The sequence below is a fragment of the Vanessa tameamea genome, chromosome Z, assembly GCF_037043105.1.
Source record: "Vanessa tameamea isolate UH-Manoa-2023 chromosome Z, ilVanTame1 primary haplotype, whole genome shotgun sequence".
In the NCBI taxonomy this organism is placed as follows: domain Eukaryota; kingdom Metazoa; phylum Arthropoda; class Insecta; order Lepidoptera; family Nymphalidae; genus Vanessa; species Vanessa tameamea.
The window spans coordinates 3,921,742-3,940,328 of NC_087341.1; the positions used below are offsets into that span (position 1 = coordinate 3,921,742).

General features: G+C 31.9%; 2 protein-coding genes across 2 annotated transcripts in view; one reads left to right on the forward strand and one right to left on the reverse strand.

The window, feature by feature from the left end:
- The window catches only part of LOC113404191 (acyl-coenzyme A thioesterase 13-like), a 216,125-nt gene that overhangs the window by 139,539 nt on the left and 57,999 nt on the right, over positions 1-18,587 (reverse strand). The gene's annotated exons all lie outside the window — the stretch shown is intronic.
- The window catches only part of LOC113404186 (peroxidasin), a 59,271-nt gene continuing 51,500 nt past the window's right edge, over positions 10,817-18,587 (forward strand). Inside the window, exon 1 of the mRNA XM_026645016.2 lies at positions 10,817-11,063. Within this exon, the coding sequence (XP_026500801.2) occupies positions 10,900-11,063 (164 nt within the window). The 5' untranslated portion in view covers positions 10,817-10,899. The remainder of the gene's footprint in view (positions 11,064-18,587) is intronic.

Below are 18,587 nucleotides of genomic sequence, written 5' to 3' on the forward strand. Positions count from 1 at the left end.
CGTTCAGACAAGAGAAGTATTTTCTGACATTACCTTTTAGTGTCGCTTTAACAGAAACTTACACGTTGCAGAGTTATAACATAAAAGGTAAAAATATAAGTGTAATCAAGATAATATATATTGTATTATCTTTTTTATTTATATTAAGCTCTTAATTATATACATATAATACACATTTAATAATTACACATAATGTCCGCGTGGTATGGCGGCAAGAATATTTCCGTTCCTCTGGGCAAATTTACCAGCCCTCGTGTCACCAGTGGATTTTGTGCTATTAACAAAAATTAGTAGTATTTTCTGTACTACTAACGGAAATAACTGAAAATATTTCAAATTATTTCTTTGTTCCGTCAAGATAGTTAAAATAACCTTAATATTACTGTAAAAAAATATAAATCGAAGCAAACGTAACTTCGTTAATATATAGGATCAATAATTATCAGTTTACATGTGATAACCTATTTAAAAGCGCGAACGCTCGCCCATCAGCGTTAATTTACAGCGTTGAATTATTACTGTGGCGCAGACATTGTGACAACTAATGATTATAATTTTATAGTTCACAATAAGGTTGACCCAACAGCGCGAGTAATACGGAACGTATAGATGTATTCAATCACGAAGGCACGGCTCTCCACATTAAATGAATACGAGTGAGTGACCTTCGTGCTTACAAGATAGCGTGCGTGAGACGACTAAGAGTAAAGACAGTTGAAATTATGCACACAGTACAAATTTGATTATATTTGTAAAGATTATTTTGTTAGAAAAAAAAACCCTTCGTGAGTGAATAGATCTATACGATGGCTAAACAATTTAAATATTTTATTTGTTAAGCAATAACAACTCATTTAAGTCGTGCATCTGCAAGTTGACTATATTACGCTTAACTGCGCAAACTGGTTTGCACAAGTACGCACAATGGCACATAAAAACGTTAGCTAGATTATCTTCACAATTTGATTGGAAATTCGTTGGAGTTAAAGCAAACCTTTTACACAGTTTTTAATGTAGTTCATAGTTATGTTAAAAAATTAAATCTTCTTAATATCCTTTTTTCTCTTATTTGATACGTTATATCATAAAGTTAATATCAAAAAGTGTATAGTCTCTTGTTTTTTTGCGATTTTTTCACCAAAAAATAAAAGCCAAACAAAGGGTTCACAACTGTTTCTTTTAACGGCAGTCTAAACCTTCTCCTCAAAATGGAGAGGAGGCCTTAGCCCATTACATTTTATAAGGCCTGCCTTAGCTCAGCAGTGGGAAATTTACTGGCTGTTACTGTTATTTATAAATATACCCATATTGTAAATACTACCTATAACATATTTTAGTACTAAAAGTAATAATAAAAAAACAAATTAATTTGAATATTTTATTAGAACGACATTATGCTCTTTTTTGAAAAAAATATACAAATTAGGCTGTATTTGTTGAAGTTTCAATTTAACGTGGTAGAACGCGCCTTCGCGAGTGAACAGATCTACATAAACAACTTTGAATATTTGTATGTCCAGATAGACTGTCAAAGCTGAGAACGCAACGAAAAAAATGTTGCTATATGTTGGATATCGCTCACGGACACGCACACGCACACGCACACTAGTAAAGTATTATGACGTTTGGTAAGTGTCAAGCGTAGCAGTCACTTATGCCAAGATATTTAAGGTAGCTCGATTCTTTTAGTTCTTTTCTAGTGCAACACTCTGTCTAGTTATATAAATAATCTAATATAAACAAGTAATTATTTCATTTATTGTTGCTTACCTTTCAAATGTTTATTTAGTACAAATATTTTATACATTCCAACGGTCGTTACCGAATGCATGAGACTGTTATTCTTCATATTAGTCTAGTTTCTCAAATGGTTGTCGACCAGACAACGGGCGTTTAAAATAAAATACCAATTTTTTTTAAAATAGATATTTTTTCATCTCATTATAAGCCTCACCACGGATAAACCACGGAGTGACCATTGTGCTTTGTGTGTGTGCAAGTGCACATAATGCACATTTAAGTGTGCTTTAGTGACCTTATTAATACATATAAAATATGTACTTATGCAATATAGTGGAAAAATCTTATAAGGAGAGAATAAAAATAACCGAGTTAAAGAAAGAGAGTTTGAGAAACGCTGTCTTAATCCAATAGGAATTGCCTCGACGCTACAATGTCATATAATTGCGAGGGAGCCGGTCGTGACATTAAACGTTTGTGTTTTCACTCTGCGGTCACACGAGCGGTAAAATACGCACTCTGTAGTTAGTTTATAAGATAAGTTAAGTATTATACCTCAGTGGAAGTATTAAGTGAGTTTAACGTTCTTATAATGTAGAAGATTCGATGTTTTTAATTAGGCGTTTTTTTTATGCTGATGTACTCACTAGAATTAAAGTGCCGATAAAACAATTTCATCTTTAATGCAATTAAATATTTCTTTTGGATTGTTTTGTGTTTTTTTTTTATTTTGTTTAAAAATAAACTTAAAATTACTATAATGTTTTCGATTTAATACTTTTGCTATCAACTTTGTGTTTGACGTTTAAATTAGTTTGAATGTTACGTTTTTAACGAAAAATAGTTTCACTGATTTCACGTGTAATGCATTTTAATTTGTTTACTATTATTATTATCTCTGAATACGTGTTACATATATGAAAATCGTAGAAAATAATCCTAGAATATTATATCCAATATTTTCTCATATCCTGTTGCTTTGTTAAGATTAATGTAAATTAGAATTTTCATATCTCTAATATGTCTATTTTCTATATATTTTTTATCTTGTTCCGTAATAAATTACATAATTATAAATGTAAACCTATTTGGTCGGATAAAATTCTCGTAAATGCCACTTGTGCACACGAACACCAGCCAGTACAAGAATGATGTGGTAGCACATCACACACCACTGTCAAATCTTCAACCTCAAAAGAAAGGAGGACTTTGCCCCTTATTGGGATATTACGAATTATTATTAATACATAATATATTTTTACCATAAACATTAAATATTTTATATTATAAAATAAATCCTTTTTATATCCAAAAAACGTAACGATCATTTGAAAAACATGTGACCTAAGGCTTATATTGAGTTCTCGGTAAAAGCAAGCGTTGCGAACTTGCGAAGTTTAAACGTAGTTCTAGTGCAAATATCTCACTTAATGTTAATAAAAGGTTAATAAAAATTTTAGAGCTGTGACTTAAATTATATAGTTTTAATAAAAACTCTAAAAAAAAAGAAACATACCCTGAGTATGATGAAATGAGTTTATAGAAGAGGTAGGCGGACTGGAAAATAGGCCAACTTTCAAAAAACTTAATCTAACATTATAAACATTAGTAATTGTCTAAATCTCACTATCTTTGATTATTTTCAATTTTAATTTAAATTCAATTACATAGACAATTTTACTATTTTTTATATTTACATGTAATCAATGTAAGTCAATAATCCTAAAAGATGTTCAAACAATCTAAAAGGATTTCGAATCAATATATATATTGACCCTTTTTTTTTTACGCTGGAAAAACGCATAACGCGTTTCCCCCACATGTTGTGGGGGGTACGTGTGGCTCGCCGGCGCTGAAGGCGCCGGAATACCCACTAAAAAACCAACGGTACGCACTCCGTCTTTTTGGGAGACGTCACGGGATCGCTTGCGCATACTACCGTGACGTCCTGACGGTAGGCCCAACTCTGTGGGACTCCAATTCCTAGGGGGTTCTCGGGGTACAGAGACCATTTCCTTCCAGCATCTCTCGCTGTTAATCATAGCGTTTATCACGCTCGGCAGCGAGAGGTCTCCACCTACAATGGACGCCAGGGAATGGCGCTGAGGCCCCCATGCGGAACATTCAATCAGGGTGTGGCGGGCCGTGTCCGAAGGTGCGCTGCACTCGTGGCAGGAGGATGTCATCTCTCGCCTCTCAGATACCTACCGAAGCAGCCGTGCCCGGTAAGCACCTGCGTCAGCCTGAATGAGAGTATGCCGTGTCATCGTTCCACCCAGCGACTCAAGTGGGGACGGATAGCCTCCACTGTCGCCAGGCCTGCCGAGGGGGACCCCAGGACCTCCACCTGTCCTGGACAATCGCCGCTTGACCTTGCTTCCACCCGAAACCGGTACACTTCCGCAAGCACTTCCGCCTGTAGTTCCCAGGGCGGATCGCTCGCAAGAAGTGTCGCCGCCGTCCACGACACCGTACGGCGTACGGAAACTCCGTATCTCTCTTACCGCTATGACCCTCTACGATCTCCGCAGAAGAGCCTTGTTACGAGCGGCGAGCGAGTCCACCCAAATGGGTGCACCGTATAATGCCATAGAGCGCACCATGCCAGCGTATAAACGCCGGCAAGGTGTTTCTGGCCCTCCTACGCTGGGTAGAAGGCGACCTAAGGCCGCAGCAGAGTTGATGAGCTTCGGGCTGACTTGGACAAAATGCTGCCCGAAGCTCCATCTTCCGTCCAGGATGAGGCCCAGATACCTCATCTGGGCCTGCACCTTAATCACCGTCCAATGGACGGTGATAGACGCTCCTCGAGGGGGACCTCGGCGTGGACCGTGGAATAGGAGGGCCTCTGTTTTAGTTACAGAGACCCTCAAGCCCAGCATCCCGATTTAATCCACTGTGAGCGACACTCCGACCTCAGCTAGGCGAGCCGCCTCCTGAAATCTATAAAGACCTAATCCGAACAAACAAAACAACTCATTAGGCGAAACAAAAGGCCATTATCGAAGCAAAAATGACCAGATGTGTCGCATTAGACATAACAAAACAATAACAAAGAACCAACAAACGATAACAAAATGCTTATTAACTTCATCAATTCGAACAATCTTATCGCAGTAAGAAACACAACCTCTCTCAACGACGTCCGAAAGACGAATATTGACCCTTGACCCGACAGAAGTAGTTCTGTCTTAGCAATGAATATTAAATTCGAACTAATATTAAAAAAAAAAATCAAAATATATTGTTCTCGTAATGCTTTTTGATATACAATATGCTGCTTATACATTATAAACTATTTTTTTCTGCACATTTTTCACAATTTTTCTTTCCAAAAGAATATTTTAGAAAGTATTAAAACAAAAGATGAAATAGATCGTTTGCAAACTATGACTTGACCAATGGATATAGAAAATGTATATATATATATATATATATATATGTATATACATTCATTTATATATATATGTACATATTAAATAAAAGCTGTTTTGCGCGATTTAGCTTTATATTATAGTGTAACCTTTCTCCGTAAAAAAACTACCTAACTAGCTAGAAGACTTTACAGATCGTCCTGCTAGATAGCTCAGCGCGTTCAAACCAAATCATTGATAATATTAGTAAAAATATATTGTAAATATTTCAAAATAAATACTAAAGTTACAATTGTCATTAAAAGCCCATCTTCAATATTAATATCGATTGATGAACGATTCACGGAATATGATTGACATTAGATTAAATCGACTCACGAAGCCCCCATTACACGGTAATTTCTGTGTCAATCAAATTGACTACGTTACTTGACCTGTTATAAAATGAATGAATGAACGTAGCGATATCCTAAATATTTTTTGTAAATAATGACACATCCAATTGGTTCGATCATTTGAATTATAAAATATAGTTTATCAATTTGACTCTCTTTATATGACTCGTAAATCGTTTAGCGTGTTAATTGTCTTATTTGAAATTAATGATTTATTTGACCCATATGAGTGTGTCGTCGTAATTGAACTTACAAGCTTGTATTCATTCTGTGAACATAAGAGTGAACTTAAGGTGGAATCAGGCGGTTCATTTTTTGTTCATTTTACATCTTTCGTGTATCGTTACAGCAAAAATATTTCAATTCGGCAATGCTAATCGGAATGAAACGAAACTGATGTTCTGCCGAAGTTTACAACGTTTACTTTTTTTAATTTACCGGTACCAGTGTTCAAATATTTATAATCGCCGTCAACACGAGATATAGGAAGAAATAAATAAATTGGTTAACTACGTAGTTTGATGTATAAATAAAGCTGTTTTTTTAAGGATTGTTTATTTTTCGAATAAGTTGATGTCGATGTTTTAGATCAAATATTATTTAACTACCCAATCATCTCTTAAATTATATCGGAACTATTTTACTGTACCTTGATTTTAGTAGATTTTAGTCGTGTAATAAAATTAGTTATGGAATTGTTTGAGGAGCAGAGAAAATATCACTTGATGCGGACGGAAATACAGCCGGCAACCACTTATTTTAACGAGAATTGTTTTGTATTGAGTTGTGATTTACTAGTTATCTAAAGCATGCTTAAATAAATAAACAATATCGTAATTTTTTTGTCATAATTTATAATCCTCCATATTCATAGCCCACAATAGATAGAAATACTGTTGTACTAAATTGAAATCAAAAAGTTCACAATCTCAAGGTACTAATATTTGTAAAACATTTTCAGTGTCTTATTCACTGCTAGTTGAAGGTCTTCTTTCTTCTTTTGAACAATTTTTGGAGCTCATTCCGTATATACTCTATTACAACCATAACAGGAAAAAAGCCACACAAACAACATTTGACCGCAAATTGACGCAATATAATTAGTCGAGAGCTTGATTAATCTATGAAAATCACTATGTATTTGTACTAACTTCGACGAATCTGATATCGGAAATTTGGAATTAAAATTAAAGTAGAAATAAGTGGTCAATTGCTGTTGTATTATAAATAAAGATATAATAACCATAGACTCTTAGTAGCGCACAATATCGCTGTGTTATTAGCAAATCGCATGAAATGCGTAAATCTAAGGTTTGTTAATCTTTTTTCCTACTTCCATTGGAATAGGCTATAGATGCTCCAATACAGTTTTTAGAGTAGGTATTAATAAGTGAAACGTGTACAAATAAGTAAATGAAAAAGTGGGCATATTCTATTATTTTCATTTATTCTACTGAAATGTTGTTCAGTTTATCGACATGGAATTTTAAGACCATAGAGAACTTTTAACCGAACAGGCCGCTCTAATCGATGCAATTTACCGAATTCGATGTCGTTAACTTAAACATTACACTCGCCTTACTCGATACAAAACTTGAACGTACTAAATTTAGGCAACCTCTCCCTCGTCGTCTTTGTGTCCTTACAGATCGCACGTCAATGGTTGAAGGTTACTGAGTGACTAGGAGTATAAAAGAGCGAAATTAGTTGTCTACATCGTATTATATTAGTTCTTATTCCTTAAGATAAGCAGATTTTAAGTTAAATAAACCAAACATTAAAAAAAATGTTTTGAGGGTATTTTGTATGATATAAAATACAATGTAAGTAGACACGTTGTAAACTTATTAATAATAATATTCAAAGAGAAATAAACGAACAAATTATATAAAACAGAAAATAATCCAAATTTTTTTTTCTGATTTATAACTATTGTGGGTTTGAACTCAGTAGTTGTATAATAAAATAATAATAAAACATTTAACTTTTATTTAACTGGTAAGCCTCACCCCCGAGTCACCGTTTAAAAAGAGACACCAAAAATGAGGCAGTGCGCTCAACAAATCAGCTCGTGAAATCTTTGCGAGGACAGTTTCGATCTCCGCCACCAACGTTGCCACCGGCGTCACACCCGTGACATCCGATCGAGGTCTTCGTTAGATGCTATGGTAGATACACAGGTAGATTTAGTAACATTTTATAATTTGCAAATCTAGTTTATACTTGTTTTTTTTTTATTTATTTGAATTATATATTGTTATTATTTAGAAAATTATAAGAAAACTTTTCACGGAAAATCAAATATCGAAATCCATCACAAGATATCTGAAAGATAGGTGAAAACAAAATGAAACCATTTGACATAGCGATCCCCCATCACAATGATTCTAAAAAATTAAGAAAAAATATTTAAGATGATGCAACAAGAATAATAAGTATTTATTATTGCTGAGTACAAATACCCGTTATCTTCTTCTTCGGAAAGCTTCTGTCAGGCAGTATGATTCGTGCTTGAAGAAATGGTATAATTTTTCTGATCTCTAGAATGGTTGGTGAAAATAGTTACAACTGATTTGGTTTGACAATTAATAGTTTTTTACAAAGACAATGTTCTAAATAATATAATATTTTTTACAAGATTGATTATGGTGAAAATTCAGAAATAATAATTACTTACTTGAAGTTAGATAGTTAAATTAAAATATTAATTAAACTCTCGAATGTAACTTGAAGTGTTTATGTTTATTCTGATGTTTCAAACTGCTTTCAACATATGTACGTAATATCTCCTAATCACAACTCTCGAATGTAATTGATCATTAAATTAGCTTACCTGTACGTGAAGTTCAATTATAATAATTATAATACGAAGGGTTTCGTCCGAAGAGATTAGCAATCCACTCAGCTATATTTATACCCGTAGAAATTATAAATAAAAATACTAATTTAAATAAATGAGCTCTCAACTTCGTGTCATAGTAAATTGAAATACTCACAAATATACTTTTTTGTTTTAACTGTCTTTTTTAAATTGTCAATGTGCAAAGCAAACACATTTTGTGTTACAGGTGATATCTGTTAGTCTCTTCAGACGAAGCTTCTTATAATGATTGAGCTTCACGTTCATGTCAGTTCCTTTAAATATATATTATCGATGGGGATTTTAAAGTATATCCTGTATCTAAAATTATTCTATAATATTGTTCGTCTTCGAATCTAATACAGAATCAATAAAGAGCTAATTGGGTAGAAATGAAACTATTTATATGCGACTTTTATTTCGGCTACACGAAGGACAGCAGCTTAGAATTAATAAAGGCTTAAATGCGTTTTTTATTAATAGGTCATAAGCTTTTTTGTTATTCGTACATAATGAAAAATATTAATTTATGTTTATAAAGCGAACTCGTTTGTCACTTTATACTTTTAGAGTTACTTTTTGTTTAATGTATTAATGTAGAAAAGTGAAATTCAATATGACAGCGTTGTGTCCTATTGTGAAATAGAGGTATATTACCAACGCGAAAATACAGTTGTATAAAACAATAATAGAAACTGTTTGTCATTTTACATAGAAAATCTGATATCACTGTTATACTTTTTAGGCCAACAACATTTTTTTTAGCTACAGGCAAGAAAAATTAATCGACCTGTTAATACCTATGGGTGGTTGTTAAAAAATACGGCCACATAGTACCTTGTGCTTATAATTTTAAAACGCGACAAGGTTAATTATTTATTTGATAGAAATTTTATATTTACAGCTCTACATTTCATTTCATATTTTTCATCGTAATATTGCACTTATCGTCATTGAACTTTGCAGAAAAAAAAAAGAATACATTTCAACAGTCATCTATAGTACGACAGTAGTATTGTGTACAAACGCAGGTGCACTCTATTCCCAAGAAGACGGCGTACCTTCACGAGCAAAGACCAATCGTTTTACGGTCATTCCGAAGCACGATTGTATAAAACTTTGAACCTTTTAACTCCGGTCTGAGAATTACTTGAAAGAAATGACCAATAACTCCACTTGGGATTCAAAATAGCAAACAAAATATTCATTATAAAAGTTCACCCTTATATTTTTCTGGAATGTTACACGATGTCCTTGAATGTAAAGATATAACCAATTAATGTTCTTGATTAGAACTGACAAGATATTCAGTATGAAATACATGATCATCTCGAACTCGGGACCTCGGGATCCGTTATGTAAGCAAGCCACTAGATTAACGACGCAGTCATTGGTACTACACCAATTATGAGGATGACTGACAATAGCACTGATTATAGCTCGTGGGTAATTATTCGAAATCATCCTCAGTACGTGATATGCGATGTTAACTGTATCAATAAAAATATTTAAAGGCTGCATGTATCGAAATAGCGTTTCAGAATACATCGATTATCAACATAATATATCCCCGATGACAAACGAAGTGATTTCTTATAGAATATTATAGTACAGCTAATTTTAACTATTAATCGTTGAGTAGGTTAATTAATCAGTCAATAAGAAATATATAAAATGAGTAAGGTATGTTTGGTAACGAGAAATGAACAAATTATTTTGTATTATAGTTTTATGTTATAAATCATTGAAGTTAGAATTAGTTTAACAATGTGCGCTCTCGTCTATGTAACTATAAGTCGATATTAAAACATTGTTTTATATTGTACGAGGAATGTACATTTGTACGCAATCATATTTCAAATATCCTGGGAAAACAAATACTTCTTGTATTATTATAGTTATAATGCGTATGGATTATAAATTACTTACCAATAAAAATATTATTAAGCGTGAAAAGTTATGTTATGGAATCAAAAATTTTAGGTAAATATTAACCTAATTTTAAGGATATTATCATTAATAAATGGGTGTAATAATGTTTTTAATCAGTGTCTTTGGCTCTTATATATATATCTATTTTGATTAAAAATAAATAAATAATGAAAACCATATTTACTCATCCGACGGGCATGTGAAAGATTAAATTCGTAAGTTTTCGCTCGTTACTTAACAATGCAAAATTCAAAAACTTACCAGTTTAACTTTGTACTTTGAGTGATCTTTGCATAATTTTAAAGAATAAGTCAGTTATTTCTTAACCTATCTTAACATATCAACATGTTCAATTTGTCAATTTGATATATATAAACAAAATAAAAATATAAGTTTTTAAGAAAAAAGCTTCAATTGGTAAACATGATTATATGTAGCAACACTTTTGTGGGATTTAATATGTGGTGGCGTCACTGTTTGCGCCGCAGAGGCGGTCTCGGGCGACTTGTGACCGACCGTTGCGGAGTCAGTCTCGCTAGTCACTCGCATCGCGGCCCTCGCAGTCGGCAGTGCACTGCGGACGCGACCACCGCCAGCCATGCGGCCTCCAAACTTACTCAAGTTTTACCTCTTCCTAACTCTCATCTACCTATCCTACGCTGAAAAATGCCCTCCCAAGTGTCAATGCGTACACAACTCGGTTCGGTGCCTCCACCAAGACCTCCAGGCGATTCCGAAAACTCCCGACGAAGCTCACACTTTGTAAGTATTCAAACTTGAGTTCTTAACGTCTATTTATAAAGTTGCGTTATTAATATGCGAGCGAATGCCAAGATGCGAAAGATTTTTACGAGTAAATTTTAGGCATTGCGATTATCGGTTCGATTTACTGCGATTAATTTTTAAAGTGAGATGGTTCGATTTTTAAACTCAGTGTTCGAAAATTGTAAAAGTTTAAATCGAAAATCAGCGTGTAGATTTGGACTTGTATTTCGTGACACAGTTTTGTCGGAAACTTGAAGGTGGTGTAATTTTATTTGACTTATTGCAAATTATCGATAAATTAAATACAAAATACCTGTCGCGTTCGAAATACAAATAGAAATATATCGTGATTTGTGCATAATTTCAGTAACGATATTTTTTGCGTATTAAAATAATCTTTTAAAATTTTAAGTCTTTTCTTATTAAATAAATATATATAGTTTATAATTTGCGACAATTTAAATTAAAAAGCGGCAAATTGCACACTAAAAAGAATAATACTAATAAAATAATTATTAGATCAAACCTACAGTTTACCCCCACTTTAATTTTAGTTTTTTGTATTGTAGCATAAATTGAAATAATATTATATTTTGCTCAGCGATACATTGAAAATAAACTTTGTACGTCTTTTTAAACACGTTTGCATTATTCTTTGCGAAATAATTCTTTAAATTTTTAATTTTGATTTCGATTTTGAACAAAGGATTTGTTGTGACAGAAACGAAGTTTAATAAAACAATAGAACAAATATAGTTTTGTAAAAAAAAACCGAAGTAATTTATTATTAAGACTAAATTAATAAATAAATCTTATTATTCATTAAAAGAATACTTTTTAAAAAAAAAAAAAAAACGCCTGGATTTAGGCTCGGGTTCCATCACAGGACAGTAATTATTGTAAAAAACAGCACTGTAAATCTATTTATTTGAAAAGAGCAACTATGCGAGTTTTTTGCCATTTCTTCTCGCTGGAAGCTGCTTTCCGAAACGGTGGTAATATTTAAATATCGACGATTCAAAAACGCTTCATTGTGAAGTTTACTTGAATAAATTGATTTTGATTTGATAATATATATTAGGTCCTATTGTATTACAAGTAAGAATTGGTGATATATAAATTTATGAAAGAGGGACGTGACATAATGATAACATTATCTTAGTAGGCATACTATATCGATATGCGATACTTTAGCATAGAAGTGTAGTACAGAAGTCGATATATTTCGGAATCGGATATAATTTAATTCTTAAATTCATAAAACAATTGCTCTAATATATTTGACGCCACACGATGCCGACGGGAAGGTGTACTGATAAATAAGTAAATAAATACATAAGTATAATATATATTAATTGCAATATAACTCCGACTCTACTTTCTGTCACGTCTAATATGAAGAAAACGAGCGACAATTGATATATTTTAAAAATTTTTAAACGTTTTCAGGGCACAATTTCCTTTATTTTACGAGACAATTTCGTTCATAACTTTGAATAACAGGAAAACGTAAATAAAAGTTGTCTATATACATGCAAATAAATGCACTAGGGAACAGTAAAATGTAACAGACGTAAAATATACATAAAATATCTCGACGATACTATAATAACAGTTCGAAACACACGGAATCGTAGTAATTAATTATAGTTACCTACAACTTGTATTATAAAAATAATATTCCGCAGACGATTTTATATTTACCAATATAATCATGTATGGCGTGTATTAAGGAAAATTATTATTAAACCTAGATGGTCCCGTGCTTTGAACATACGAATATTAAGCAAAGATTGCTGGTTTATAGTCGGACAAGTGTATAATTTATTTATGTTTAGCGAAGAAGGAAATCATGAACCTGTATGTGTCGGCTGTCATTCTATCGCTAGTGTTCGCGAATTGTGAATAACAGCAGAGTGGTGCATAAACTCCAGACATTCTCAAGAAGCAAAGAGGTCTTAGCCCACCAGTGCGGTATTTAGCGCAGTTACTTAAGTAGTAGCACTGAAACAGGGCATAGAACACTCTTTTTTACGTCTAAGTCTAAAGATAAGGCTTAGCAAAGTATATATTGTATACCAGACAGTAAAGCTTTTATATAAAAAATAGACACGATAAATGAACAATTCGTTACAGTTAAAGTACAATGTAGCAGTGTTCGTCAACGTAATGTTGTCTATATTATAATCGTATGCTTTTTCCACCGACCGGATACATGTGAAATTGTCATATTCCCTCGAATCGACATTTTATTTAAAGCACCGCAACGTCGAGTTCCTTCGATTTCCACATCGTAACTTATTTATATGACGTAAATATATTTGAAGTCAAAATAAATAATGAATTTATAAGCTCTTGATAGTAAGGCGACATTTTTGATAAGTGGTCCTTGTTTTTGTATCTACTCGTATATTTGTAAGTAACCTTATACATATAGGAAACATTTTACAAGAATTATATTGTAGACAGAACACCGAACTATAATTTTCTATTCGATATACGAGGAATACTTACAATATGAGGCAAGCAATTAATACATTTTTAATGAATGATTTTGAAGACTTGTGATTTGTATATAAATCACATACATAATATACATATTTAAATACATAATATATAAATGTATACAATACATTTAGACTATGCAATTGAAAATAATTGATTTTATGTTCGATTCTTTAAAAACAATTTACAATGCAATAAACTCAAAAACTACTGAACGGATTTCCATAAACACGGTTCTCATCAATCGACTTATGATTCATGAGAAAAGTTTTATGTTTAATTCATTAAAGTTTTGTTGATAATGGCTGATGTATGACAATGTCGAATAAGATCATGCCGACTGGGTGCGTTACCGGCGTGCCCCGCGTACCTACCTAGTAGTTAGTACCTACCTACGCTATAAACGTTTTATGTAGTTTTATTCTACCCTTGCGAAGCAATGACGGATAGTTAAGATTTTATAAAAGAAATAGAACGTATCGAATAAAAAGTCGATGTTACCAATACGGTCTTTATAAAGGCGAAAATACGTGTTAACGATACTTACGCTTCATTTAGTCTTTCATATTATTTACAATAAAGATTACACGCCTTTAGGCTGGCCACAATTCTGCCATAATATATAGGTTTATTTTAATTATGAATGAAAAACAATGTTATTATAGTAGGTCATATAATTTTGGGATTCAATTTGATTTTACGCCGGGAGCTCTTTAATTTACCTCTTGTAAATCACTTATATATTTATAATATATCAAGTTTTTTACTCTGTGTCGCTATAATACATACACTTTTTATTTTAAATAAACAATATAGGTAGGCAGATTGCCAAATGGGCCACCTGATGGTAAGTGGTCACCACTGTGCATGGATATTATTACTTTAGAATTATTAATTCATTCCTTATAACACCAATGCACCTACAACCTCGGGAACTAAGAAGTTATTTACATTGTACCTGTAATTACTGGTTCACTCACCATGTAAAGCGAAACAAAACAATACCTAATATTGCTGTTTGGCGGTAGAATAAGATGACTGAGTGGTACATAATCAGACGCGTTTGCACAAAACTCTTCCACAAAGTGTACGGATACGCACATTAGATTTACAATTATACAAACTAATTTCATCTATTATTATGTATAAATATATTTGTGAATAATTCCTTTTGTTTCGCTGATTGCATAATAATTATGAAATTTAAACATATTCAATGAATATTTAAGGATAATCGTATTATTTAAAAGGATTAAATGTATTTAAAAAAATTAATTATGCGTGACAGGTCATTCTAAATGAATTTTATCGAATTACGTATCGATTACATTTTTTAATTTTATACAAAAGGTGAAATAATATATAAAAGGTTTAATTAAATTTGTATAAACAAATCTATACAGACCTGATGATGGCGTAAAATCGAAATTCCGATTATCTGGAACAATAATTCAATAGACTACCTTTTGCATACATCAATTTGATTATATTTTTATATCCAAGCTAAAATGTTTTATTATAAAAATATATTTAATTCAAAATTAAGATATAATGTTGTTCAGAATATTGATGTCATATTAAATAATTTACTTGCAAGTTTTTACTCAAATTATTTTTCTTGGGCTCCCAGAAGCTTCATTGAGATAAATGAACGCCGCCTTGTTTATAATTTAAACAGTGCTTTATTTCTTTAGGTGCAATCATTCTCCAGACACGTTTTTCTGTGTACGTGGGGTACTTTGAAAATATTTATTTTATTAATGTTACAGATGACAAATGAACAGAAGGTTAATTAAATTATATACAATGATTACTCGATGGATACGTCCAGTAATCACTGGCACTCGTAATTGAGAAGCTGATCCTATATATGTCTCAAAATTTTCGAATTCCACAAAACTTGTTCTTCATTATTAGAACGGTACTGTAAACTTTTAATGAAATGTACGTTACTTCTGCAACACCTGACAGTGCAATGTGTTGAATACCTAATATATCCGTCGTATCGGATCTCCATTCACAGAAGTCACACAGCCCTGATTTATTTACAAGTCAGTCTGATTTCTTGTTCAAACGTACATATAAATATCAAACGGGTAACGTGAGATTCAGTATAAAGATAAATAATTATTCAATGTTGCTCTCAATTTTATTTAGAAATGTTACTATATACCTAAAAGCATATTTAATATAAATATAATTGCAGTGCAACTTTAATATAACGTACCTCAATATAACAACTTCCTCGATTTAATAAATTCTTCGAAATCTCCTTGAACTGTCCATAAGAGTCAATATAAAATATACATTTACATTGCCCACAACGTCTTTATAACGAATTCTTAGTTGAGAATTGATAGTTATCAAGAAAAAATATAATTACCTTTAATTACCGAATTTTGTTAACCCTAAATCTTTATATAACATTCTCACCAATGTATGACCCTTAATCTCATAGTATGTGATTCATATCGCGACTGGTTTCAACACGATTTTTTTCGTAAAACTATCATGGAATATAATGTAAACTTCTGCTCGTCACTATAGTAAAAGTTACAATTTGAAATGGCTCAGAAACGTAAAAGGTGTTCCTTATCAGTTGTATAAAGCGAGACGTCATTAATTATCCATTACATTTTTATTTTTATGATTACTACATTACGTAACACAATTATGATCCCAAGGCGGGCGAAAAATAACTCCTTAACAACTCGCGTAATATAATATATATATATATATATATATATGTAAATATTGCAAAACGTAACGTGTGCTCAGACAAGAAACAAATATAAAGAGAAAACTTACATTTCCAAGATTAAGCCATCCTTTTAGTTTATAATTATTTTAAGTTATGAACACACTCACCGGCTGACTAAAGTTTAGCGCACCCTGACTGAACTCGTTAACTTCCTCATGCCTCAGTTTCATTGTAATCATCTTTTAAAACACTGTTGTTATACATACTGCAATTATTTAATAAGCTTTCGAGATAGTCCCGTGGTTGGAACACGTGAATCTTACCAAAGATTGCGGGTTTAAACCAAGGAAACCAAAATTGAATTGTTATATTATTATGCTTACTAAGCTTTTGCCCAGCAGTGGGAGTAGTAGTTATAGTTAAGAATCATTATTATCGAATAGACAATATCATAATAGTGGGGTCGATTATAAAACGAATTCTTGAAATTGATAAGTGGTATCTACGTTTTTTTTATTTGTTTTTTTTTTAAATTCGTAATATGTAGAATTATATCAAAAATATATTGCCTGACTGCCTTACATATTAACGCAATCAAATAATAATTACAGTTACGAGAAGACATTCAATAAATAGTCGATAGAATGTTATTTTGAAAGCAGAAATAGTATTCGAATGAAAAATAAAATTAGTCAATTGATACGAAATAACGATTTTGTGCCAAAACAAAATCCTAGCAAACGAGACGCTACGAATCCAAGACTAGTTTAATATAATTCCGCGGAGTAAACAATTAAACTATAATTGGACAGATATTGTTTATAAAAATTATTACAATAATTTGTATGTAAGAAATTAATAAGCCATTTAAATTATTAATTAGCATGAAGTTTATATCCCGCCTGTTCAATTTTTCGTCCTGATAATCTGAATATCAATGCTATTCAACGGCGAAATCACGGTAATTTTTTTGCCACTATCACTTGATTTATTCCTACTGAATTTGTTTTTATTTTTATCGTTATAATTTTTTTTATAAAGTCTACGATTGTCGAATATATATTAGCTTTATTTTCAAAACGTTTGAGTAAAACATAACAATATATTATATGTAAGTATATTAGATAGTAAACACGAATAGATTTAAAGTGTAAAAAGAAATCAAAACAACTTCAACCATTTGCTCCTCCTTTTAATAGATATTTTAAAACGAAGCGTTTATTGTTGTTTCTTTTTGTAACGTTCAAGGTGCAAACGTGCCTTTGGTTTGCTAAACCTGTTTCTATGTGCAGCAAGACTAAAGTTCGTTTGAGAATCGAGACTGAAAATCAAAATTGTACGAATCTTTTGCTACTTGCTATAAAATCTTCAAAAGTCTTTCTTTCGTTTATGATATACATTTTAGTGATTTTCTCAATTAGAAAAACGTTTAAGAACGTTGAAAATCTGAAATAAATTTAAAAAAAAAGGTTTTTTTTTTTAAATATTTAATAATACGTTCGAAATTTAAATGATAAATATTTAAATTTCTTCTTAGTTATCCTGTCAAAAGTAGTATAAAGCTGTGCGGAAAGTATAAATATGCTGAAAATGCTATTAGTATTCAACGATTCTGTCACCGTAACTGTCTGTGGTTAAACCGGTTATACGTGGTTAATTTGGAATAACTTTTTCGTGTGGTTTAAAACCACTTCGGGATCGAGCATGTAGTGGCCGACCACGAAAATAGGCAAGTCAAAAATTACTAGGAATAAGGAATCTATTTTTGGGTTTTAATTTAGGATCAAATTATATTGCCCACTGTGGCAATATAATGAGTATTCAAATAAAATATTTAAGGATTTTGAAAAGTTGTTTTAAGAATAGTATTCGTTTCAAAGTTTGCGTTTTACACCCAATAAATAATAAGATCATATCAGATAAGATAAGAAATGATATTCATCGAATTTTTCATTTATGTTTTGAAGTATATACTCGGGAATTTTATGCTACAGTTGAAATTACCTTTTAAGTGAGAGGACTTGTAGGGTATTCCACTACGCTGTTTATTTAATATTTATTTACTTCTAGTTGGTTAACGGCTAATTGGTCACTTATGGGAAGTGGTTGCCGCCGATATATATTGGCGCTGTAAAAATATGAATCATTCCTTACATTGCAAATGCAAGAAGGAATAAAAAAATCAGCCCATATTTTAACCCGCGATTTCAAGTATGGCCCACAACTAGGCCATCTCTTTTAAAAGTTATTAACGATAAATTAAGCGAACGGAACCTTTAAAAACGAAATAGTGACAATTTAAATGATATAAATGA